Source organism: Juglans microcarpa x Juglans regia, chromosome 2S (genome assembly GCF_004785595.1).
Source record: "Juglans microcarpa x Juglans regia isolate MS1-56 chromosome 2S, Jm3101_v1.0, whole genome shotgun sequence".
Classification (NCBI taxonomy): Eukaryota; Viridiplantae; Streptophyta; class Magnoliopsida; order Fagales; family Juglandaceae; genus Juglans; species Juglans microcarpa x Juglans regia.
The window spans coordinates 32,118,037-32,143,821 of NC_054597.1; the positions used below are offsets into that span (position 1 = coordinate 32,118,037).

The 25,785-nt window shown below is 35.0% G+C and overlaps 1 protein-coding gene across 5 annotated transcripts; it reads right to left on the bottom strand.

Moving 5' to 3' along the window:
• Positions 1-1,397: 1,397 nt before the first annotated feature.
• LOC121252376 (protein HESO1-like) lies at positions 1,398-15,240 on the bottom strand. Of its 5 annotated transcripts, none has more exons than XM_041151969.1 (10): positions 15,026-15,240; positions 14,745-14,796; positions 13,295-13,483; positions 9,050-9,226; positions 8,611-8,795; positions 7,255-7,350; positions 5,388-5,433; positions 3,170-3,276; positions 2,923-3,024; positions 1,398-2,110 (listed from the first exon to the last, which is right to left on the bottom strand). In XM_041151969.1, the coding sequence occupies exons 2-10, from the start codon at positions 14,761-14,763 to the stop codon at positions 1,520-1,522; spliced, it is 1,512 nt and encodes a 503-aa protein (XP_041007903.1). In that variant the 5' UTR covers positions 14,764-14,796; positions 15,026-15,240; the 3' UTR covers positions 1,398-1,519. The 5 variants fall into 5 exon arrangements, with proteins under 5 accessions (XP_041007903.1, XP_041007906.1, XP_041007905.1 ...); XM_041151972.1 differs by having other exon boundaries at positions 14,733-14,796; XM_041151971.1 differs by lacking the exon at positions 13,295-13,483.
• Between the last annotated feature and the right edge of the window lie 10,545 nt (positions 15,241-25,785).

Consider the following 25,785-nt stretch of genomic DNA (forward strand, 5'->3'; position numbering starts at 1 on the left):
TTAGTAATTTTTATGCATTTATGGATTAAAATAATTATTTTATATTAAAAAAAATGATACAATCAATCTTATTAATAGAGTGTATAAAAAATATGTAAAAGTGACTGTACATAATATTTTTATTTTTTAATGATTAAACAAATGATTACTAATAAATTTTATTTTTAATATTTAAATATATTTAAAAGATGTTTAAAAAATAAATATAAAAAAGTATAATTACAATTTGATGGGAACATTTAAAAATGAAAAAAAAAATCTATTCAGGACCGTATGTTCACCAAAGTCATTAGAAAGTTGCATGCTAGTTTTTAATTTTTTTTTTAATTAAAATGTTATCCATTCGTTTCAAAATTTTATTAATCTCAATGGCATTGTTTTATTTTAAATGATTTTTATATAATTTATTAGCTTATAAAGACATTTAAAATATACTACTCCACTATAATTGCATATAATAAAATATAAAATTAAGAGTAATACCACTCTTTTAAAACTTAATTTTTTCACGGGAATGCTTTAGTAAGAAAGAAATTTTACAAAAATAAATTCACAAATTGACGTGGTTTAATATGATATATTAGATTGTATAATTAATTTTATTGTAAAGTAAATCTAAAGATTATATAAATTCATATCAGTTTATAAGTTTATTTTTATAAGATTTCTTTGTGACTATAGTACTTATAAAACTCGACACTTTTAAGAAAAAAAAATATTATTTAAGTTTCCCTTACTTGCTATCTAAATTCCAATTTGAATAATTATAGCCACAACATCAGTATTGTTTATTGTTTATGTAAAGTTTTTTTGAATAATGTGAACCCATCGTTAGAATTTATCAATGTTTTATGGAGAATTGGCGTTATTAAGGGGTACATAGGCCTTTAATAAATCTCCCAAATATATTTTAGTCCAACAAGCATTCTACAAAGAAGAAAAAATGCCGATTTCTTTGGTAAAAGTTTTAACATCAATCTACTTTAAATTTCTCAATCATAGATTCATACATGAAAGTTCAAACACAACTAATTTCAGACAAACATGTTCAGCTGGTCCACTAATTTAGCAAACCAAATTTGAATATAAATTTTAACTTACGAGGCTCAACCTCGACTGTCTTGAGCATCAAAACATTGTAATAAATAAACCACATTTATATATCTTAGTGATCAACTTAGCTTTGTTCTCTTTATTTTTTTCATTTTGATAAGTAATGGGGTAGGGGAAGCTTGAACATTCCAAAATTTATAATGAAAATTTAACAGAGAATTGCAACTTATTGACATTGCATTAATCGACACATCAAATCCTTCAAAGCGAAAGAACTATAATGAGGAAACTTTTTTTTTTGATCGATGGAACTATAATGAGGAAACTTGCAAAAGAAAAGAGACTTTTCAGTACGTAAGAATGACCCTAACATGATAACAACATCATACAAAATGAACCAGTTTCAAATCTCGGGTCATACTCAAAGGAGCAATCTCATTTCAACCATGTCAAGTGCATACCAACATTAAGGATAGAAAGAACCAAGTAGAAGGCCAGAAATTATCAAGTCCTGTAGAGATAAAGAATTAAATTGTCCCGGGTATTGGTTCGGAAAAATTGGATCTTGACTGTATGGTGGTGCACCAAACCAAGGTGAAGTTTGTGGATAAATAATGGGTTGATTTAGTAGATGAACATGTGACCCTTCAATACCTATTGGAAATTGAGTTGGAGCAGAAGGAAATGTCCCTGTACTGTGGTAGAAATTAGTACCTAACCGAGAAGCATCATAGTTCTGCTTTCTTCCCGAGCCTTCCACAAGCTGTTGTCCTTTCCGCCCTTCCATTATACGCTGCTTCTTCATTGGACGAGGATTACTCGGAACAGGACTAGCTGTATTTTCACCGTCCACAGGATTTCTAGTACTTATATCCGGTAAAGTAGATACTGCATTGACACCAAACAAAATATCCCTTAATGTTGGTCGCTGCATCCGGCCACCTAGAAAGGTCAAAAGGTAACCAAGGGAATATTGCACACATTCGTAGATCTTTTTAACTTCTTGTCTTCCTACTGCCCTCGCAACATTTTGGGATCGTTCTGTGAAATCCTCAACCTGTAAGAAGCATGTGAACACATCAATGATCAAACACTACAGGTGAAGTCAGAACCCTTGTCTAAAGTTACAGCTGCTGGATGAAAAATTCGAATCTGATTCAGAAGTTGTGATAAGCTGGTTGCTTGGAAAAGATGAGGCACACTGGTTAGTGAGAGAAGTGTAGGATCAGATTCTAGAAAGATGCTTGGCCCTTGTCCTTCATACAGGCATGTTTATAGAGAAGTTAATCATGCTGCAGATTGGTTGGCCAAATCAGATGCTCTAGTTGTTTCTAGGGACTATGTTGGCAGGCATGAGGTTTCAAAAGAGGTGAGATGTTTCGTGGTGGTGGAGAGAGAGGGCATACCATACTTAAGCTATAAAAGAGTTTTTCTTTGTATGTTTTGGAGATGTTTGCTATTTGTTTTCATTAGTGATGTGCTGTGGATTGCTCACTCCCTAATGTGGGCTTTTATATGAACTAATACAGAATTTTCTGAAAACCAAAAGTCAGAACCCACAATTTTCGTAACCCCAAGAGGTTGGCCAAAGTGGTGAAGGCCTTAGTCTTGGAGTATCACTTCCTTGAAGGTCCAAGGTTCAACACCTCATGGGTGCAAACTATTCTTTAGGGCCACACCCCTGGTGAAAAGCCAGTGATTTAACCAATTCCATATAGGGAAACTTCCGAGGGTGCAGTGCACAGGATCGGAGTTTACTCTGCAAGGGTGGGTCCGAAGGACCCTGCCTTGGAGAGGTTACCCAACATCAAAAAAAAAAAAAAAAACCCCACAATTTTTGTCAAAAAGAAAATAAAATAGGCAGCGTACACTTATAAAGTTCAACTCAGAATCCCATGATTTAGATGTCCAAGATCCTTCATATAAGCTGGCACAGAGACCTTCCTTCCAAAGCGTCTCAACTGATTCTAGCTGCAACATTAAGAAACTTGAATTAGATGTACTATACAAACAATGGGTTGCCTCAATTTTCTTGGATAGTAAATATCCAGATTAAAAGGATTAGAGCTATTATTTTATCGCTAATAAGCTAACAAAAGTAGAGAACAAGAATTACCTTAATAAGTAGAGTAATGAAAAGCTCTGCCAAGGATTCTTTATTCCTTTTTCCATAGTCCAAATAATTATGAACATTTCTTGCCACACTTCCAGGATCAGTTCCATCTGGACCATGCCAAGGTGGCTCAAATGTCAAAATGAAGCAAATCAAGAAGGTCCATGATTGTTACCAAGCAGCAATCATAAAACCAGAATAAGTTCAATAATGAGCAAACAAGGAAAGTAGCAAAACGAAAAAAGAACAATTAGCTTTTTCAAATTAAAAGCTAAGTAGAAACTGCGGAAAGTAATGTAGATTATTTTTGGATACATGATATGGAATCTGAACTCAACTGGAATCATAACAAAGTTTATCCTTAAAACAAAATGCAACTAATATCTTTCCCTGTCAGCAGAGTGACTGCAACTCTAACAAGCTCCAAGAAGAAGTAACCCTAATATCATATTTCAACAGTTCCTTGCAAGTATCTAAATATGGAAAAGCCACCCTAGAAAAGCTAATGGCATGCATTTTGAGTGTTAAATCCACTTGAGATAAAAAAAGGGAAGTTGTGTCAAATAGTTTGGCCATTTGGCATATGAGGAAAAGTGATATAACTTGAGTAAAAATGGAAGGCACCCCTAAAATGGCACGTATAGAGGCGGTGAAAAAATATATATGTTATTAGGAAAGTGACAGAAAGTACAAATTCAGATAGAATGTACAATTTCAGATAGAAATGTTGCAAAAAATGCACATTGCTAACCTTAATTGGCTAATGAGGATCCTTGGATGATCCCAACTCAATTCTGACTAAAACTCAGTTAAGTTATAGGTTGAGTATGTACTTAATAAATGAAAGAGTAAGGTATATGTAAATGTTGAGGGCTGGATTTCTACATTGGAACACTTGCCACAGCACATTTGACAAAAAGGAAGACCAGCCCAAACCGTAACCAAAATAAGAAATAAATCAACAAGTGCACCTTGAATGGGCTTATAGCACAAATTCCCTCATAACAGCTCATGGCCCTAAGTTTCACTTCAACGGGCCAGTAAATGGGGTTCATGGTACAAGTTCCCTCCTAATGGGCTCATAGCCCAACATAAGCCAGTGGACCATGGCCCATGTTTTGTCTTACAAGGGCGGCCCTAGGCCTGAAACTTAAGCAAAAAGGCTCATGGCCTAAATCTCCTCTTAATGGACTCAGGCCCGAGATACATCCTAACGGGCTTGCGTCCCATGTTTCATGTCAACAGGATCACAGCTAAGATTATATTCCTCCTAGCTCACTGCGAATGACACATGCCATTGGGCCCATGGCCTACGAAGTGCTCTACCAGATCAATCGCCCATCACTATTGTATTGAGAAGAAGAGAGACTAAAAATAGATCCCAAACCAGCAAAAAGGGCCTCAAATCAGTGTGGCAGAAAATATGCCACAAGCAGACCTACACCGACCCACTTAAAGGACCCCTTTCCACATTTCAAAGTTAAGGCTCGAGCAAATTAAAAAATTAAAAATTAAATTGTGGGCCAAGGGGCAGATTGTAGGAATGCCATCCAACCCAGAAAGCACATGGGATGATCTTCTCCCTTGGGAAGCCAGGGTGCAGTAGCGACATGAAATGCCAACTTGTGAAAATTTAGATGAAAGGAAAGCTCACTACTGGCAACCAATTGTCATACCCAAATTAAGTTTCTGAACCGATTTTCTCTGCAACCAGAAGACTAGGCTCATGAATTGCTTCACAGTGAGGAGGGCTTATAATATCTTTTTAAAATCTTTGTGGTGTGCTTTTTACCTTCTTGATGTAAAACCACAAATATGTGATTAAATCATTAAAACTACAACCTTAGAATATCCAACAATTAAACAAAAAATGCTCGAGTCTGTGTGTTAGATGCATGCATGTGTATAAACAGCAACACATTGTGACATAAGCAATGCAAGTGAATACACCATTTCAATGTGTCAATGTCACATCTCAATGTCGATGCATCAAGGGAAATATCCAAGGGATAAATTCACTTTCTTTGGCTAATATGGCATCTAATACCAAACATACGATCCTTGGTTCCATTCATGTTCTTCTCTACATTCTGGAAACAAAAAAAAAAAAAAATTCTTTGAAGATAACAAAATTACTGCCTAAATTTGGAAAATATAATTAAGTTTTTTGGGAGTTCAATAACCATAGAATTGTTACCATATGGTTTGCAGAATCATTCACCTTTAAATAAAGCAGAAAAGGGAGGTAGAATTGGAGGATCTCGAGTCTGTGTGAGAAAGGGGAAAAAATTAGTCACTAAAACAAAAATCAACAATCAGACTAATCTTTCAGTATCTTTAGAAACAAGCAGATATAATTTACACTTCCAACCATCAGAAACACGTTACTTAAAATGGATAGATGGTCAGAAGTGGTATCAATAGGTTGATCACTTGTACCAAACACCATGTGGTAGATTATATGACAAGAAAACACCAATTTCTGAAGCATGCATAATCTACCAAAACTTAACATCGTTTAAAGACACACAGTCAACAATAATATTTTGCTAACATTGCACAGTGCAAACATTATGATATTATTCCCTCCATCCCATAAGTGTCTCCTTAGAAACGAACATGAACTTTATGGACAATTTAATGCATTGACAACTCAAGCTTTCTTTCACATTCCCCAAAAACGACAGTGCATTATTAGTGGCTTGCTCTTTTTCTTACAAAGGACACAAAATCCCAAGTAGTATAAAAAAGGAAAATAATAAATTTTTTGTTTAGTAATAGAAATTTCATTAAGGGTCAAGAAAGGCAATATCCAAGTACAAAGGGAATATACATTAGATACACCTAACCTGAAAAAGTAAGAAAGTCTAGAAAATTATGGAAGCCAAAGCTTGGGAAAAAGAAACATTAATCAACACTCCACTAGAACTTCTATGGCGGATTATTTGAAGACATCTAGTGATTTTCCTTCACGGCATTCTTTAATCAATTGTATTCCATTAATTTAGGAGGCTGAGCTCATTTGGGCGTCTTCCAAGAATTGGTTGTTCGCAGTTCACTCTAAACACCCTCATCCCTCGTGGTAACAATCCATTCTCCTAGAACAGTGTTTGGCAGATAAAGACGCCTTGAGGCATGCATTTGCTGCATGGACAGCTTCTCAAGGAAAGAAACTCACCACGGATTTATGGAAAAGAAACATTGTGGTAATTGATTGGTGTTGCACATGCAAGAGGAGTGAGGAGTCTATTAAAAAAAAAAAAAAAAAGAAAGAAAGAAAGAAAAGAAAAAAAGAAGAAGAAGAAGAGGAGTGAGGAGTGAGGAGTGAGGAGTCCGTTCACCATCTTTCACTACATTGCGAGATGCCTAGTGCTTTATAGAATGACTTCTTCAGGTGAATTGGTTTGGCTTGGGTCATGGTCAGAAGAATAGTGGGCCATTTCTACTATTGGAGAGGGTTAGGAGGAAGCCCACAAATTGCAGCAATGTGAAAGGTGGTTCCTATTTGCCTAATATGATGTATTTAGAAGGAATGTAACAATAGGAATTTTGAGGATCGTGAACTGACACTGGAGGAGCTCAAAACCTTACTTTTTACTATTCTCTTTCCTTTGGACTGTCTCTCTAGAATTTCTTGGGATAACTCTTCATGATTTTCTCGTATCTATATTGGTGACCCCTTGTATACAACCTGTCTTTTAGGATGCACCTTTTGCGTTTTTAGTGATGCTTTATAACTTTATAAAAACTGGTTACAAGCATCTGTTTTTTTTAGGCTTAAATTCTAACCAAACAATGAATATAAGTTGTATGCAACTCTGCCCCCAATCTTCCACACTCCACGTAAGCAGCATACAGCATTCCACCACCTATCACCTATTCCACATACCACAATGGAGATACTAGTACATGGATCTATAGTGGAGCAAGCATTTTTGCATAAACTGGCTACTCTCAACAATCAAATCAATGCAATAGAACTTCATAGTTGGAGAAAATTCTAAGCTTTAGTCCAAATGATTATACACCTAACAAAAAGAAAAACTTGACCTAAATTTTCACAGAAAAAATAAAAATGCTGATCATACCTGCAAATGGAAGGCAACCAATGATACTAGGGATAAAGAGTTCAAAGTTCGATCTTTGGAACTATTAATGCTATGTGCCTTTGCCCAAGCTTTCACCTGCAACCAAAGAAGAAAAAACAAATATATCAATCCCAATGTACAAAAGCACTAAATTTGACGTTGGGGAAACTATTTATATTGAAGGGATTAACATGTCTTGCTAGAATATGGCCTCATCTCTACCCTTCAATTTTGATCTCAAACAAAAAAAAAACCTTCATTTGTATCCAATGCAATGGAAAAGACATTTACTCTTGATTCATGATCTAACAAATGAGTCCTTTTTTTATATAAGTATGAAGATATTTTATTGATATTGAAATAGGCATCCCAAGTACACAGTAAGTATACATGATGATCTAACAAATGAATCCAATAGTCCCCTAGATGAGTTTACTTAAATCTCTCTTTCACGACTTTCCCTAATCCCCATAACAATCCTGAGAGCTTTCTTCTTTAAATTCCCAAACTTCAAATAACTCCATATGATGAAGTTCTTGATTTCAAGTGGGGAGACCATGGACCATTCTCCATTATTTTGTTGCTGAGGAGTTATAGGCACATGGAGCACGGTCACTAGCATTCTCTTTGTTTGGTATTTCTTAGGTCGTGCCTAAGTCAGTAAGAGAGTTATTGGCTTGTCTGAAAAATTGTTTCAATGAACAATGGAAAAGCATTATTTGGAATGCTATTCCTCTATTATGTCTTCTGGGGAGGGGGAATGCTCAATAGAATTGGCCTCCCAATTTATATCTACATAAATATTATTTTTACAAGGAATAAAGCTTCATCAAAACACAGAAGGCTCATCCAAGAGTCACCTATCTAGAAATAGAAAAAGATACAAGAAAATCATGAAAGGTTAGCCATTTTTTATAGCCTCCCAATTTTTAGATTAAAGACACCATTTCCAAAATCTATTTCTAATTAAATTTAAGCAATTTGGGGGTTCTCATCTCTTTCCTTCTAGGCGTTATTGGATCTTTGTGACTTTTGATCTTAAAATTAATCTTCTTCTTTTTTTCATATTGTCTGTATGCATCACATGTACAAGATATCATGCATATCAAACTTCCTTTTCTAAGGCCACAAGGTTACTTTGGGTTTTGAGTCAGTCTGTGATAAAAGGATACACCTATCTTGTTTTTTCATAAAATTCTTTCTACTAATCAAAATTTTTTTTAGGGGGGAGGCAGGGCAGGCAACTAAACATATCATAACTAAAATGCTAGAAATTTGTCCAAGGCAGTATGATAGCATTAGCTAACATAAAGGAATAATGTCTTATTGGGCCATACATTCGGAAGCATTAATTACCAAAAAACTAAGCTTCCGAAACCTTTCATCAATCATAGAAACCATGTGGACAATCTGGGATTTTGCAATACCATCCCTATTCTCAACTGATAAATCACATTCAATGCCAGTTCCACGATCAATGACTTTGACAACTGGCACCCTTGCCATTGTGATTGTCTGAAGGCGAGCAACATGTCCTCCCCCTACAACAAAGAAATGCATCTATGACAATAGTTATAACAAAACCGCTACCCCAATTCAATACTATAGGGTTTCCCCAGAGTGCCTATTGTATCGATCAGTTTTTTACCTTGCCTTCAACTTTTTAATCTCAATTAAACAGGGAAAAAAACTAATTTAAATAACCAGTTTGTATAAAACAAGCAAGAGAAACAGCATTCAAACATATGATAACAATATAAAAGAAATGAAAGAAAAACTAAATGCCAATAATTACTTTGAAGAGTGTGAAACTTTTTTGCAAACTTTCTGAGGGTTTCAATCCTCTTCTGTCGAGAAATTTTAACAGCCGTGTTACTGAAATTCACAGATAAATCTATATCACTTCCAGCACAGAATATATCCATTACGAAAGAGCCAAATGCCTCCACGACAGGAGATTCATCAGAATTGCCTGAAATAACAAAAAGGAAAATAATTAAATGAATGAAACTGAAAAGATCTAGTACAAGGAAATACAACTTTCAAGAACCTGAGGCATTTATTGGCATATTGCAATATCAATGTTAGAGGACATTTTTTTTTACAAGTCCAACGAAGAAGCAGTGTATAATGGAAGGGCGGAAAGGACAACAGTTTGTGGAAGGCTCGGGAAGAAAGCAGAACTATGATGCTTCTTGGTTAGGTAATATCAATGTTAGAGGACATGGTTGTAATAAGTGTAACTTGTGAGGGTATAATCGTCAATTGAATATAGTATATATGTGTTGTTGTACATCAATGAATAAAAAGTGTGAAGTATTTTCCCTCCATAAGTTTCTACATGGTATCAAAGCTCAAGGTTGTCGGATGGTGGTAAGTGGTGTATAGTGGTTCGTGCCAAAATTGAGCTCACTGTGGTCCAAACTCATTGGAGTGCCTTCCGGTGTCATATCTGAATTTTGTCGCCAGATCTAAGCTCACCAGTGTTTGCAGCTGCCGGATTCGAGTTTGTCGTCATCCTCCGAGCAGCATAGTGGCTTCTCTATTCGTCTTCGGCGGCCCATAGGTGTTTGAAGGTGTTTCCTGCGAGTTTCCGGTGTCGTCTCCGGTTTTGGACACCAGGGGTCAGTTCCCTGTCGTCAGCGGCCGCCTGAAGTGCTGCTTGTCGCCGGCAACGTCAAAGGGACGTAGTGTTTGGTTGCAAGGATAACCAATCCCATCTTCAAGTGCGGATAACCCCAACCTGGAGTAAGAGATTGTTCCTAATCTGGAATAACGCCTATTTGGTAACAAGGATAAGGTAATTCCCAGACTACTTATTCTCGTTTAGGATAACCTAATCCAGTTTTGAGTTTAAGTTGAAGTCGGTTCCGATAAGGATCGATACCGGCCTGTTCCGAGTAGATACCGACTGATTCAGACCCGATACATGCCGATTCCAAGCCAATACCGGCTGATACAGGTCAAAATAGTGCAATTCAAAGCCGATACAATGTAATTCTGACCGATACAGGGCCGTCGGGTTGTATCGGTCAGAATTACATTGTATCGGCTCTAAATTGATTGTATCGGCTCTGAATTGCAATCAATATTGTGTTTCTCGGATTTTCAAGTTGAATTGTGGTTTTTCTCATATCTTGTGTGGAGTTTTTGTCTCCAAGTTCAATTGTGATATTTTTCCTGCGTCCACGACAACTAAATTTGAGTCACAGTTACATGATGCAGTTGCCTCCTATGTTGCTCTTGGTGGGCGTGGAGGCCAGGGTGGTAGAGGCTTACATGGGGGACGTGATGCCAAAAGTAATCGCACTCAAGGTCAAGAATCTCGTAAGTGCACCCATTGTGATCGCACTAACCACTTGGTGGACTATTGTTGGGATCTACATGGTAGACCATCTGGATTCACTAATCAAGTCATTTGCCAAGATATGATTAGTGTATCAAAGGATGAGTATGATAAGCTTTTGGGTCGCACACAGGTTTCATCTTTCATAACTACTCTTGCCCACTCAGTTACAGTGTCCGCATGTCTTGTCTCATCCACTCAAAATCCATGGATCATTGATTCAAGAGCTAATGAACATCTGACTAATTTGTCCTCTATCTTATCTAAGTTAGATACTGTGACATTTCCAAAAAGTGTTACTCTCACTAATGGTTCTCTTGCTAAAGTTATAGGCATTGGATCCACTAAGCTCACTGACTCTATATCATTGTCATATGTTCTATATGCTCCTAGTTTTCCCTTTAGTTTGATGTTCATTAGTAAGATTACTCAAAGTCTTCAATATTCACTGACATTTTATCCCTCTTCATGTGTCTTTCAGGATCTCAAGACAGGAAACAAGATTGGTACGGGGCCTGAAGTTGGTGGTTTGTACTATCTTGATGTTAAACAGTCACCCACCCGAGCCCTTACATCCTCCTCATCATTTGCTTAAGAATGGCGTTGTCACCTTGGTCACCCCTCTTTCCCTTTTGAAGCTTTAGTTTAGGAATCTAGGAATGTGTCTCCCTTTCCTTGTGAAGCATGTTGAATTAGTAAACATCATCGTGTCTTTTGTACCTCGAGTTGTTAAACGAGTATCAAGTCTTTTGAATTGGTTCACTTTGATATATGGGGACCAATCAACATTAAATCAAACAAGTTTCAGTATTTTGTCACATTTATTGATGACTACTCTCGTGTGACATGGGTGTTTCTGATGAAGGCAATATCTAAACTTATTTCCATATTCAAAGTGTTTTGGAAAGAAATTAAAACCTAATTTAACAAAAGGTTTCAAGTTTTGCGTTCTGATAATGCTAGAGAATATCAGTCTAGTGCCTTTGCTACTTAAGTAGAAAAGAAATTTTTCATCAAATTTCATGTTCTTATACACCTCAACAGAATGGGGTGGCTGAACGCAAAACTCGTCATTTGTTAGATGTAACCCGAACACTTTTACTGCACATGCATGTTCCTAAACAATTTTGGAGTGATGGTGTTCTTACTACTTGTCAGCTTATTAACCGTATGCCTTCATCAGTTCTCAATGGTTCCTCTCCCTTCTCCATCTTGTTTCCTTCATCTCCACCATTTACCCTTCCTCCAAAAATCTTTGGGTACGTTTGCTATGTTCATAACCTTGGCCCAGGTTTTGATAAACTTGATCCACGTTCTACCAAGTGTTTTTTTGTTAGTTATTCTTGAACTCAAAAAGGATATCGTTGTTATAGTCTTGTTCTTAGACCCTACTTCACGAGTGTTGATGTTACCTTCTTTGAGTCCATACCCTATTTCTCGGACCCAGCTTCGAGTGTTGAGTGCGATCATCTACCATTACCTACTCTTACATTTTCTCCTTCACACTCACCCAACCTTACCCAACCCTCCTCAATGTCTCCCCCAATTCCTTTACAAGCTTACTCGTGTCACTTGCAGCCTCCGGCTTCCATACCCTCACAAGTTACAATTATTACAATCATGTCCTCTAACAAGCAATAGTGAACTGATATTGTTGCAACACTTCCTTCAAGAGATTGGGTTTCCATCTCCTATCCCTCTCCAATTATTTTGTGATAATCAAGCCGCAGTGCATATTGCCTCTAATACTGTGTTCCATGAGAGGACTAAACATATAGAAATTGATTGTCACTTCATTCAAGATAAGATACTAAGTGGTAACATTTCTACACTTTTTGCGAAGTCTCCCGATCAACTCGCAGATATGTTTACTAAGTCCTTGTGTTCGAGTCAATTAAAACTTATTTGTTTCAAGCTAGGTTTATATGATATATGCCCCAGCTTGAGGGGAAGTGTTAAGAGGACATGGTTGTAATAAGTGTAACTTGTGAGGGTATAATCGTCAATTGTATATAGTATACATATGTTACTGTACATCAATGAATAAAAAGTGTGAAGTATTTTCCCTCCATAAGTTTCTACAATCAACATCACAAAAAACAGTTATCAAATTGAGAAATTCATGCATGAAAGAAGCCATGCAGAGAAACACTACTATGCAATACTTTTTTATTGGATAATACAAGAATGATGCAATACTTTCCAACGTTGTAAAACCTTAAAAAAAAGTCCAATAGAAATTCAAAAGCCTTTTAACTAGTTATGTCTAGCCAAAATAATTTCTTATTCTGAAAGAAAAGGCATGAACCTCGTGTATATACACATGTACAATTCCAACCAACCCATGGCACATTGTGGTCAAATTTGATACCCAGTTATTGATACCGTAGTCAGGTCGATTACCACGTTTTGTTATACTGATTGTCCAACTAAGCCATGATGATTACTGGGCAATAAAGGATAAAAAAATAATTAAAAAAAAAAACCCAAAATGACAAGATTATCAGCTTCTAACTGTTCAAGGACCTAATTCTTTTTTGGAAAATATGACGAAGCCACGCATAAAGCATAACTGTTATATAATGACCAAAAAAGATATTCATTAGTAGCCAGGCGCATTTAAAAAGCTTCATATACTATTTCCATGAGTGCACTGGAGTAACTTTGGCGTTTGCAGAAGTACAGAATGAATACCATATATTTCCTTTGCTATTGCATTGAAGATACGAACCAAATCTCTCCGGTGGTCATAATCAATTGGTTTTGGGAGATGGGAAACAAAAATATCATTAAGTAGCTCATCGAGGTCAGATAAATGCGTAGGATTAATTTTATTCTTCTGCAATCCACGTAACTCAAGCTTCTTTGCTTTCTTTTGCAAGACTGGATAAAAGAAAACGCATTAGAAGAAACATTGAACAACTGTCATGAAGAGGTATAAGAGACGCTAATGAGATAAAAAAAAATTCAGGTGCATGCAGCTGGGGGAAGACAGTTTGTAGGCAAAACTATGATTATAATTCATTCTTTGCTAGTTGCTATCCAGCTAACCCCTACCCCAAAACAAATCAAGATGTCCTCATTGTTAAGATTTATTACTTTAATTCATTTTTAAATATTTATAACCAAACTAACATAAAGGTTTCAAATAATGTAAATCTACTTCTTTTTACAAGTCATTATTAAAGATTTATTACAAAGCTAACATAAACATTTTAAATTCACTCATCCTCAAGCATGATCAGTCATTTGTATAGGCATCTATATTTCATAACCATTATAAAACATCTATGCAAAGTAAACTAGCCACTGCAGTATGACAATCACGGCATGAGAACTGCAGAATGACAATTTGATAAACTAGTAGGAAACTTTCCACTCATTGACAGCATTGCCAATATGAAACTGAAGGGGAAATCTCTAATCTACAAGATATGGATGCAATAATTTAATAAATTTTACACAGACAGCAGAGAAGAACTAAGAAACTCAGTGAGGAATTTACATGAACATAATTTTCTCGTATCTATTTCTTCCCCTTCTTCTTAACTAGGTATTTTCTCTTGTATACATCCTGTGTACTTGGGCATTGCCTAGATCTCTATTAATAAAATTTTTACTTACAAAAAAAAATTACATGATCTCTCAATGAAAAAGATTTGGGAGTATTTCTTACAAGAGATTCGATTTCCGAGAATCTTGCTGAAGAAACCAAGAACAATTTTGATTTCCCATCACACTAAAAATTTTCCAAATAATTCCCTAAGCAAGTCCCTGAATTTCATAGGTGCTTCCGCTGAGAGACAAGTATTTCCCTATTGTCTCCATGAAGTATTGATATAAATTCCTAACTATTTGTCAAATGTTCTCCTAAGAATTTCAGAATTTATAGAACCACTTCAGACACGGATTCCACCATTCCAATGACATTAATGAGAAAAACCCACCAGGAACATATTGTTTCTCATTTAGGATAAACAAAACAAACATTATTGTTATGTTAAAACTTCTACCATCTTTATCAGTTAATAAAATAAACTATCCCCTGGGGCTGCAGATCTCATCAAAGGCTAACTGAGTTGTAAAGCAATTGAACCTTAAATCAAAGATATGGACATTAGAAAAAGAGCACCATATCACTGACCTTTCCCACGTAGTGCCATGGGCTTATGAGCCTATAAAAATCCAAATAGTCCCTGAAAATTTCAAAATATGAAACGACAAAAAAGTCAAATTTCAAATACAAGTATATTGTAATACATTTAATAGGAGGGGAAAATTATCATACTTGCCGAGATAAAGCCCTTGAAAATGTTAAGAGAAACAAAAAGAAAATGCAGAATTGAAGTTGAAATCAGAACCTAAAGCATATATATGGATCCCAGGAACAAAAGGGACAAGGACTAAAACAAAATACAAATCTACCTGGCGAATAATCGAAACCTGCGTCTTCACTCAGGTAAAAAGGCCGCGCGCAGAGAGAGAGAGAGCGGGGTGGTTCTTCAACAGTTCCAAGGTAATCCAGTCTCCCCGTTTTCCTGCTCGAATTCGGATAAGTACGGAGGAACGTTCACAGAGTCAATTGACGTTTTTATTCTTAGTACCGAGGACTTTTAGGCAAGTTTGCACCCATCATATCTCATTTCGGTATTGAGAAGTGTTGATAAGTACTATGAATAATTGTTAATGGTAATAATAAAATTAATATTAAAATATTAAAAAATAATAAAAAATACGTGAAATTTAATAATAAAATAATAAATAATAATAAAATATTTTCAAAATATTTAAGATATTATTGATATTTAAACTTAATCTCACTTCATTATTATAATTTTTTTAAATTTCTATATAAAATATAATAAATAATTTAATTTTTTTAAATTTTAATATAATTTTTTAAATCTTAAAATAATAATATTATTAAAAAATAATATTTTTTTAATATTTTTTTAACTTATATTTTTCACCTAAAATCATTTCATTTCTTATCGAAGCCAACGCGTTGAAGTAAGGGATCGTATTTGAATGGTAGTACATTAGTAACGACGAGCCCTTGACTGAAAGTTTCCGCCGCCAAAAGTGCTTAGCCAAAACTTTTGCAACAACCTCACTCGTCGTTAAAGAAATTTTTCTTGCGTGTATTTTTTATGAGAGAAACGTGGCCTAACTCGGAACTCCGGATCTATTTTGACACGATTATCATAAATAAAAAGGGACACAAAGCAGGTTAGAAAAAAAAAAAAAAAAAAAACTTTGGCATAGATCAAAATTACACTTTTATTTATATATATATATATATTATAGTAATCTTTTGGAGCCACTTTTAAGGCTAACGTGGCTCCATATTAGTCCATATGCACGGACTCAAAATTCCATGTGTTATCAATAAAATGAAAAGATAATAATAGATTTACTACTTCTTACCATCTGTTTACTATTACTCTTAATTCTTTTAATTTTTAATTTATTTATTTATTACTTCATTGTTAAGAAAATGAAGTATATTTTTTATTTTTTTTTAATAATTAAAGATATTAAAAAAATACTTAAAAAATAATAATAAAAAAATAAAAATTTCGAATATACTATAGAATGGTAAAATGATGGTAGGAAGATAGTAAATCTATCATTATCTAAAATTCCATGCATTATCAATTAAAATTAAATGCGAATGTCGCATAATCCACACACAATTGCTACTTTTACAATTTAAATTTATTTCTGTTATAAAATTATATCATTTATTTTTCTTCCATATTAATCTTTAAACTTTAATGAGAAGTAAATTGCAAACTAATTATCAACTTTGGAAATTAAATGACAATTTTAATAATTTCATCGTATTATAAAATGTATGGGCCTTGAACCGAAGGGAGAAAGAACCTCATGTGGATGGAAAAGGCCTATAGAGATCTAGGGAAGCCTCTTTCTTATCAGATGACTTGCACTACTTGCCCTTTCTAGGCCCACCATCTATTAATTATGGAAATGTTGGTGGAGGAAATGCAAGTTTGATTGTTCTTCGAAGTTGTCCATTTCCTCCTCCGTTAAATTCAGTGTCTTTTTGTGGTGGCTGCAAGTTAATTATATGCTAAAATGAGGCAAAATAGACAATTGAAAGATATATTTATAAATATGTATATAAGTATTGTTTGTTGACACAAAAATCTTACATAAAGAAGCTTACACGCTAACGTGTAATTTAATGTGATTCATCAAATTCTAAAATTCTATTTATTGTAAAATGGATTTACTCTATTACATTAAATCACATTAGTGTATAAACTTTCTTGTATAAGATTTGTAGGTAAACTCAACACTTATATCAGAGTCTGATCATGACTCGGCTATTCATTAAGTAAAGAAAAATCACTTGCTATTTTTCTATAGCCAAGTCTAATTGGATATTGCTATCTACAACCAATACTAGATCCTTCTGAAGTCCCAAATCAAGCTTCACCTCAGGCAAATATTCATTGATCTCGAGACACAAGTACAATCGAACAGAAAACATGATGCGTGCATTTGCTAATCATCAAGAATAAACAAAGAAAAGTTCTCCCAATATAATAAAAATGAGCATTTGTGATAGATTATTTATAACGAAAATGACTATTTGTGATGAAAACAGACTCATTTTAACATGAAATAGTCATTTTCATAAGAAATAACTAGCCACAAATAAATAATTTTCTTGTAGTATCCAAGATTTATCTTGATTTCTTCAATCCATATATACAACAAGCAAAAATGTCCACGAAAGAAATTATCTTAACTTTTAAGAGATCACGATAATTTCTTTTGTAGCTCCAAAAAAGGGGAGGGGTTTCTCCTCCAATATGTGCCGCCCCCCCCCCCCCCCCCCAAATCCCAAAATATTGTACGTGCACTACGGCAGATCGAGCCAGCTTAATTAATTGTAACAACGCCTAGCTTTGGAGTAGGAGTCATGCATGTGATCGAGTATTGATGTTTGGATCTTAAGCTGAGAAGAGTAGTGTTATATGTACTTATATTTTTATTTACAAAAAATGTGAAGACTCAATATTTTATCAATTTTTTTTAAATTTTAAATTTTATAATTTTCAGTATATCAATAACTGATATGTGAATAAGTAAGTCTTTATTAAATACAATTAGCATTTCTCAAGTTGAGAAATAAAACAGGAGATGTATACCAAATTGTAACAACCTAAATTTAAACACGTATAATAGCATGATCAATATTATTTATGGTCATGATCAGTAGTGATTTCTTGCAAACATATGTACTAGGTCTTTAATAATTCTCTTATGCACGTACGATAATTAGGAGTTTCCAAGACCATATATATATATATATATTCTTTGTTAACTATATATATAGCTAAGGAAAAAGTTCGTTACAACCTTGGATTTTTGGTGTTTCATGTCAGAAAATGTTTCCCAATTAAGCAAAGAAAAGTTGCTTGACGACTAGAAGTTGTCTGAGTAGAAATTCAAGTCGTTATGATTTGCAATTTCACTCAATTTGTTTAAAACTTATATATAGAAATATTGTTATTTTCAGTCAATATTACCTCTCTCTCTCTCTCTCTCTCCCTATATATATATTCTAATATTGGATAACAACACTACAAGAAATTAGATTTTTTCCAGCGATTTTTAGATCGTCGCAAATAGTTATCATTTGCGGCGATTTTTAATTCGCCGCTAAATTCTAACGCAATTCATGAGACAATCTGAGCTGAAATCACTTTTATTTATTTGCGGCGATTTTTTACCTATTGCGTCGACTTTTTTCGTCACAATAAACTATTTTTAACTTTATAGAAATTTTATTTCCGTCGAAATCAAAATCGCTACAATATCATCTTGTTGCGGCGAAAATAGTCGCCGTAAAATTCATGTTACCAAATTTATTATACTATTTCCGGCGAAGTTTAGTGTGGCGCCCTCGACCCCCACGTGTTATTTTTGTGGAGTTCGTGACACCAGGATGATGACCACACGGATCATGCACCCCAACGACCAGTGCTCAAAGTGTGTTAAACATACAATAAATGTACAGTAATATTCGCAGCGGAAAAAAAAATAAAAGGGTCTTTCTTTATTAAGTACCAGAATTGTTCAAAAAGCAGTAAAATAACTTTACAAATATTTTACAGTCTTCCGTCAGATAATTTAAAGAAAACAAATAACATAAGGGAAACAAGTCCCAAACGCTGAACAACATAACAGCGACTTAAGCTTCTGGCGGAGTCGGTCCTTCAGGTTCATACTCGGGCTCTACGTCAAACTCTACGGCACCATAAAAAGGAACCGTAGGGTAAACACCACTATGAGATTATGACATCTCAGCAAGTAATTAACCAAAACAACATTCATGAAATTTAAAACACATTTATACAAACACATGTTCCCATGCGGACAAAATAACAACTTGCATTCATTTTCTCCAAAAATACCATTTTTATACTTACACCAAAAATCTCATTTTTGTCCCAATCATATTTATTAATTTACGCATGCACCACGATCTCCCATATGGACCGTCCACACACCCTGGCTCTCTTCGTCACATCACAGGTAACGTCCGTGCATGAGACTTCGTAACGAGCGATACCCAGTTCCGCGCCCAGTGCGTACATGACTAAGCATCCTCTAACCTCGTCAGCCAAAGGTCACGGAATCGGTACGAGAGCGTTACTGTCTCGTTCGTTCCTGTCGTCGCCCTGCGACAACTCAGTGGACGTCACGTCAGTCTGTTACGCTCCCGAGTGACCAGAGGAGCTCCACTGAGATAATGCCTCATCTCGACTTGGAGTCGTGAAACACACGCACCCACGCAACAATATCAATATCCAACAGACTTCGTGACATTACCGCACAATTTAATAAAACAATAAATATGTTTTTCAACATTTTATTGGAATACGCATTTAAATAATTCATTTTACAAATTCTTAATAAACACCGAAATACAGTTTCACAAATACACGTATAGTCCCATCCTCCAATCTGGCCCAGGGCCCAATTACATTTAAAATCTCAACAACTCCGACGGCCCAAGGCCCATTTTTTCACAACACCGTTTAAAGCCCAACACTTCAACAAATACAATATATTTCCAATAAACCAACAATTTATAATCAAACAACAGTTATAAAGCCAATTAATATCACTTGATGGAAAATTACATAAACACGTTGAGTGGAATAATCTGAAAGATCACAATTGTACAAGGCGACGGTGCAACAGCGGCACACAGCAAGACAGTGCCCAAAAACTTGGGTTTTTGTTACACAGCAGCAACCAACAATTTCACAACACCATACACGGCAACAATCTCACAACACTCACCATTTACAACCCAAAATTTATCAAGAATCCAAGTGGAACTTTTTTCAAAAATAAGAACAAACACCGCACGGCATCTCACTTAGAACTGTCGGATCACACCAAAATTTCCGATTGACTTTCCAAAACAAAACCAAACACACTCGAAACAAGCTTACAAAATTACTCGGTTTCACTCCTAAATTCACAGATAACACACTCAAACGGAGATCCCCAAACCATGAGAAGCCGTGGCCTATTTATAGGCCAAATGCGGCGGTTCGCATGGCGTGCGTGTCGCACGGTGGAGGAAGGAAATAACGGCAGCATGCCGTGGAGAAAAAGAAGTCCTCTCGCGGACGCGTGGCACGACGGCACTCATGGAAGCCATGCCCATCTCCACCAAGGAGCTTGCGGAAGGACAAGTGACCGTGCGATGCCACGGTTGACAGCAAGCCCTCGGGGTGCATGCCGAACGACACGAGAGAGTGAGATGTAGGTGGAGGTGGCTCTCGGCTGGGATCTACTTTCGGCAGCAGCTGCGTGGAAAAATCGGTGGAAGAAGCAGAAAAGAAGAAGAAAAAAGAGGAAGAAGAAACGGGAAGAAGAAGCAGCAGGGTGCGGCGCATGAAGGGAATAAGATGGAGCCCTAGCTCCATCAAAACGGCGCCGTTTCCTTTAGTAGGGGCTGGGTTCTCACGGGCTGGGCCGGTCTTCGGCTGGGCTTCAGTTAACACACACACAACACACACGGCCCAACATAATAAAACAAAAATAATAAGCCCATAAACAAACACAAACCCAAAAATAAAAACAATACAAATAATCAAAATAACATACTCTAAAATAAATTTAACAAAACAACAAAAATAAAATACCAAAACAAATAACAAACAACATAATTAATTAACACATTAATTAAAATAACAAAATAACACCTCAAAATTAATAAACATAAGGATTAAAAATTCAAGTGAAACCAGAGATCTCACATTTAGTCGCCGCAAATGAGAATTGCAACATTTTCTAAATCGTCGAGTGAGCCTCGCATATTTTGCGGCGAAACTTACAGATTTTGCGGCGATAATAACTCGCCGCAAAAAATTGCCAAAATTTAATTCGCCCGCGTTTGGCCTTTTTCATTTCCCTCCAGCCGCTCCCCCTTCTCTCCCCAACCCGTCTTCGTCTCTCGTACGATGCAAGAAAAACCTAGAGGTATTTCTCACCATCTCTCTCTCTCTCTCTTCACAGTAGACCCTATCTCTCTCTCCACTGCAGATTTCTTGTGGGTTTGCTGCTTCGCGTTTGTGTTCGTTGTTGGAGTTCTGAGTTGCCGGTCGGTGGTAAGGGCCTTCTCCTTCTCTGCTTCTCACGAACACACCCACATTCAATTCAAGTTAATTTCCACTCCCACGAAATTTCTGTGAAATGAATTTTATTTGTGCAGTCTGTGGGTTTTGGAGATTTTTCCTACGTTTTGTGAGGTAAGCTCCTCTCATTTCTCCTTTGCTCACGCAACACTCATTTAACTTTATCTTATGTTTATCCTTTATCTTGATATTTTCCATCTTAAATGGCTAGGTACATACGGAGGGGAATATGCTTATTTTGGTTTTCCTCTGTTTGACTCTGAGTCTCTGAAATGGCCCGGGTAGAGTTTGATGATGTTAATGGAAAGGTGCTAACATACTCTGCACAAGACAGGTACTTTGCCGGTGTTTATACAGTTTATTTATGGTGCCAAATGCACACAAGCCCTTAAAATGAATATTGTCAGTATATACAAGGTGTTTGACTTGAGAATTTGGGTTTTGAGAACTTTTGGTTGAAATTGACTTGAACTTTATAATTCTTTTTGTTATTTGTTTTACTTGCTGTTTTTATGCTATGTTTACCCAAAAATCATGTTTATTTCCAATTTTTAATTTGAAATGTTTGAGTTTGTCATTTGTATTTATTTGTTTGCTTTTTTGGGTCGATGAGTTTATACTTTTTCATTTATTTATTTTGTTAGTTTGTCATTTATATTTATTTGTTTGTTGTTTCCTGTTTCAAGTTTGATGTGAAAAACAAAGTAAATTTATGAGTCTGTGTTGAAGTTGGTGTGATGATTGTGAGCACCAAATGTTATGTTGTCATGTGTTGGTATAGCTGAAGTTGAAGTTGGTGTCACGAAATTCTGCTAATGAAATTCAGTTTGTTCTTACATGCATAGCTGAAGTTGGTGTGGTGATTGTGAGCACCACCTTGGTGACACTTATTATTGGTTTGTGTTTTCCACTTGTGCAAAACATTACACATTCATTTTGGATGATACTAATCATATATGCATGGTTTCTTTCTATAAATTTTCTCCACTCCTTTATGCACTCCATTTTCTATTCACATTTTCAATTTGTGCCTTTTTTTAAGAAAAAATTAATTATAGAAAGGAAAAGAAAGCAATACTACCAGAGAAAGTCATTACTAAATAAAAGATATTTGAAATTTAGTTGCAATTGCATAAAACTCAGCTTCTTGTTCAAGTAATAAGTCAATATCCAACTAGATATATGCACATCAAAGGTCAACAATAAATGTTAAACTTTTGTGTGTTTGGCTTCATTTACAATCGATTGGACATGACCAAGAGATTTTTACTCATCTTTCATGTTGAGGACTTGATAATACAAGTGCCCGAGAGCCAAATGATTTATCTTACTAAGATTATTGCATTATGTTTTCATGATTATTATTTGGTTTAGTATTTGGTAGCATAGACTTGATTTGATGTTATGTAACTATAGAGATTCTTGTTATGGTTAGTTTCTGGACTTATTTGTTTATGATGACATTTTTTATAAGTAAGAATAAAACTTTATTGATAGAAAAAGATGTAGCCAAAGTACATGGAAACTAGCCACATTACAATCCAGCCTTAACATTACATATATTCTTTGATAAAAAAAAGTCACTGCTAACTAAAGTGTGAATCATTTATAAAAAAAAGTCACTGCTAACTAAAGTGTGAATAATTTTGTGAGAGTTCTATGAGATGTTGCAGGTGCATTCATGAAATCAAAAGCTCACTCTACTTAACATTCAACTTATAGAAAATGGGTTTTAATGGGGCACAAGTAATCATGGCTTAAATTCCTGTTTAGCTCGAGTCTCATTATTCTCTATATTTGAAACTTATAGATGGCAAAGAAGAATAAGGAAATGTATTTGCAAGAAATGGAAGCTTCCAAGTAGAAGAAAGATGAAGAAGCTGTCAACCTCATAAAGGAAGAGGAAGAGCAGATGAAACTTCAGAAGCATGAGGCCTTTCAGCTTCTGAAAAGTGAAGAAGAAGGAGAAAACTGAGAATATAATCAAGGTACGTTAACAAACAATCGTAAATTTCTTTTTCTTTTCTTTTTTTCTTTTTTTTTTTTTTTGTCTTTAAGTGCGAAGACTTTTACTGTTGCTAATATAGTTCTCCAATATGCATAAAACGAAAGAAAATCGACAAAAGAAGGAGCAGCAGTAGAAGTAAGACAAGAAGTCTAACTCTTGATTATATTTAATGAGATTTTCTCCAATTTTTTGCAATTTTTAGATTTATGCACCTGCTCTGCTCTCAATGCAATCTTTCAGGTTGCTCTTGATGTTAAAGAAATACAATCTTTTATTTTTTGTCTCAATCTTATATTTTATTGTCACAATATTTTTTTTATCTCTTTCATTTTAATTTTTTTGTCAGCCTCTTAATTGTTTTGTCAGCCTCTTAATTTTTTTGTCAGCCATATTCAAAGACTACTTGATAATTACTTGTCATCGACTAGGATCGGATCAGTGAGAAATGGTCGAAGTAGCATAGTTTTGATGATGGGTTTTCTTTTTGTGACATCAACTTGTTTAGAGTGTAGTTGAACAAAGACCGTTAGAGTGACAAAATATTTGTTAGAGCAAATATTTGTGACAAAGTATTTAGCAGCACAAGATGGTTAGAGTGACAAAATATTTGTTAGAACAAATATTTGTTTTGTCAGGTATGTAGCTTAAGAATAAAATCGTGAGAGCCATGAGGTGTATAGTGCTGTTCTATTTGAGAAAGCTTAAAGGTGTTGACCCCATCTTTTTCTTGGGAAAAGTTGAGAGAGAGAGGGGGGGGAGCTTATCTTTGTCCTATTTTGTGAGGCAGGACAAAATCAGATGTCAGGAATATGGTTCTCATGTCGTATCTTTTCCTTTAATTTATGTTAATAGATTCTGCAAGTTTGGAATATAAACCCATCAATTTATTAGTAGAGCAATAAGAACCTGGACTATAACCAGTAAAGCAATCAGATGTTCGCTTGTACAAGAACAAATGAAATGATCTTCTTTAAAAAAACTGGACTACATATAGATATAAATCATATATCCAACCATTGCCATAAGCTATTCCCTTTAGTATTGGATAATTTTTTGCATTTCTGCCCTTAGATGACCATCATCGATTTAACTTTTTTGCTTGTGAATGGTTCAGTCAGTACTTGATTTTGTTATTTTCTCTTTTAAATACCTGCTTGACTATAACTGATTTAAGGTTTGAAGTAATGATAGTACTCCAGCACTCCCAAATACGTGGTGTTGCTGCATCCATTAGCAATTATTTTTGGATGTTGTATAGCTATATATCATTAAGAAACCAAAGGAAAATGGTTGAAAACTTGAAGAACCCGAGAGAGAAAAGAACTAGCTGCAGTCTATTATAGTTTTTGCTACTATATGTTTCAATTTTTTGTGATGTCTGTTCTGGTTTTCTGTTGCTTGCTATTTGTGTGATTTTGTGTGGCTTATTTGACTTGCAGCTTCCATGGAAGAGAAAAGAATAAAAGCATGAAGAGATCTGGAGGTTTGGACTGTCATTGGACTGAAAAAGAAGTGAAAGAGGAGCAAATGAAATTGGGTTCTAATTAGATAAAAGACATGTTGCTTCTTAGTCTTTTAAAGGAAAAAAGGGTTACTTTGTAGGAGAAAGCAAATTGGGTTTATAATTTTAATTATTGAGAAGTTTATGTGGTTTGTTCCCTGTAGTCAGAAATTTTTTTTTTCCCTTTGGGATTAATGAATTTGGTACGTGTACTATTAATCATGTATTTAGCATATCATTCTCACAGGGTGGGAGAATTAAGCTCAAGGAAAATTCCATCACAGCACCAAGATTGACGAGCACAAGTGAACTTGGGTAATATGCAAAAGCTTTTCTTTTTTAACTCATCTTTTCGAAGTCTCAATTTCTCTTACATATATGTTTGTATTCAAACTTCGTACGGAGTTTTTATTAAATTTAAACATGATCATGAGATCGACATCAATTTCAAGGTTCTTGATGGTCTAATGTTCAAGGGTGGATATTTGTTCAAGAAAAGACCAATTAGGCAAACGTCTCTTGGTTTGTATATTAATTTACTTTTTCATCTATATATAGTTCATATATATATATATATATATATATAATTAACATATATATTTTCTTTCTACTGGGCACATTACTACTAGTATATATATATATATATATATATATATATATATAGTACTTAGTTTTTTTGTTTTGAAAGGAAATATATAGTACTTAGTTAGTTAGTTAGTTAGTTAATTGGTTGCTTGTACATTAGATTTTAACTTAAATTACTAGCTTGTGTTTGGCAGCTCATAGGCTGAAAGTTCTTGCTTTTGCTTGATCTCAATGCTTCTCTTTAAATGTACATTTACAGCTTCCAAGAATGTTATAAAAATGTTACTTTTTTCTGTGGAGTTGTAAGAAATTGCCTAACTCTAATTGAGGGTAATACTACAGGCACATTACAGGCTTGCACCGGCAAAGCAGTGCTATGGATATTAAATCAAGGTACTTT

What these genes read in the sequence shown, in the direction of transcription:
- LOC121252376 (XM_041151969.1), bottom strand. An exon ending in AAAGTTTCACACTCTTCAAA is followed by an intron (nt 8,796 to 9,049) that starts GTAATTATTGGC and finishes TCTTTGTTGTAG; the next exon opens with GGGGAGGACATGTTGCTCGC. An exon ending in TTCGGAAGCTTAGTTTTTTG is followed by an intron (nt 7,351 to 8,610) that starts GTAATTAATGCT and finishes CTTTGGTTGCAG; the next exon opens with GTGAAAGCTTGGGCAAAGGC.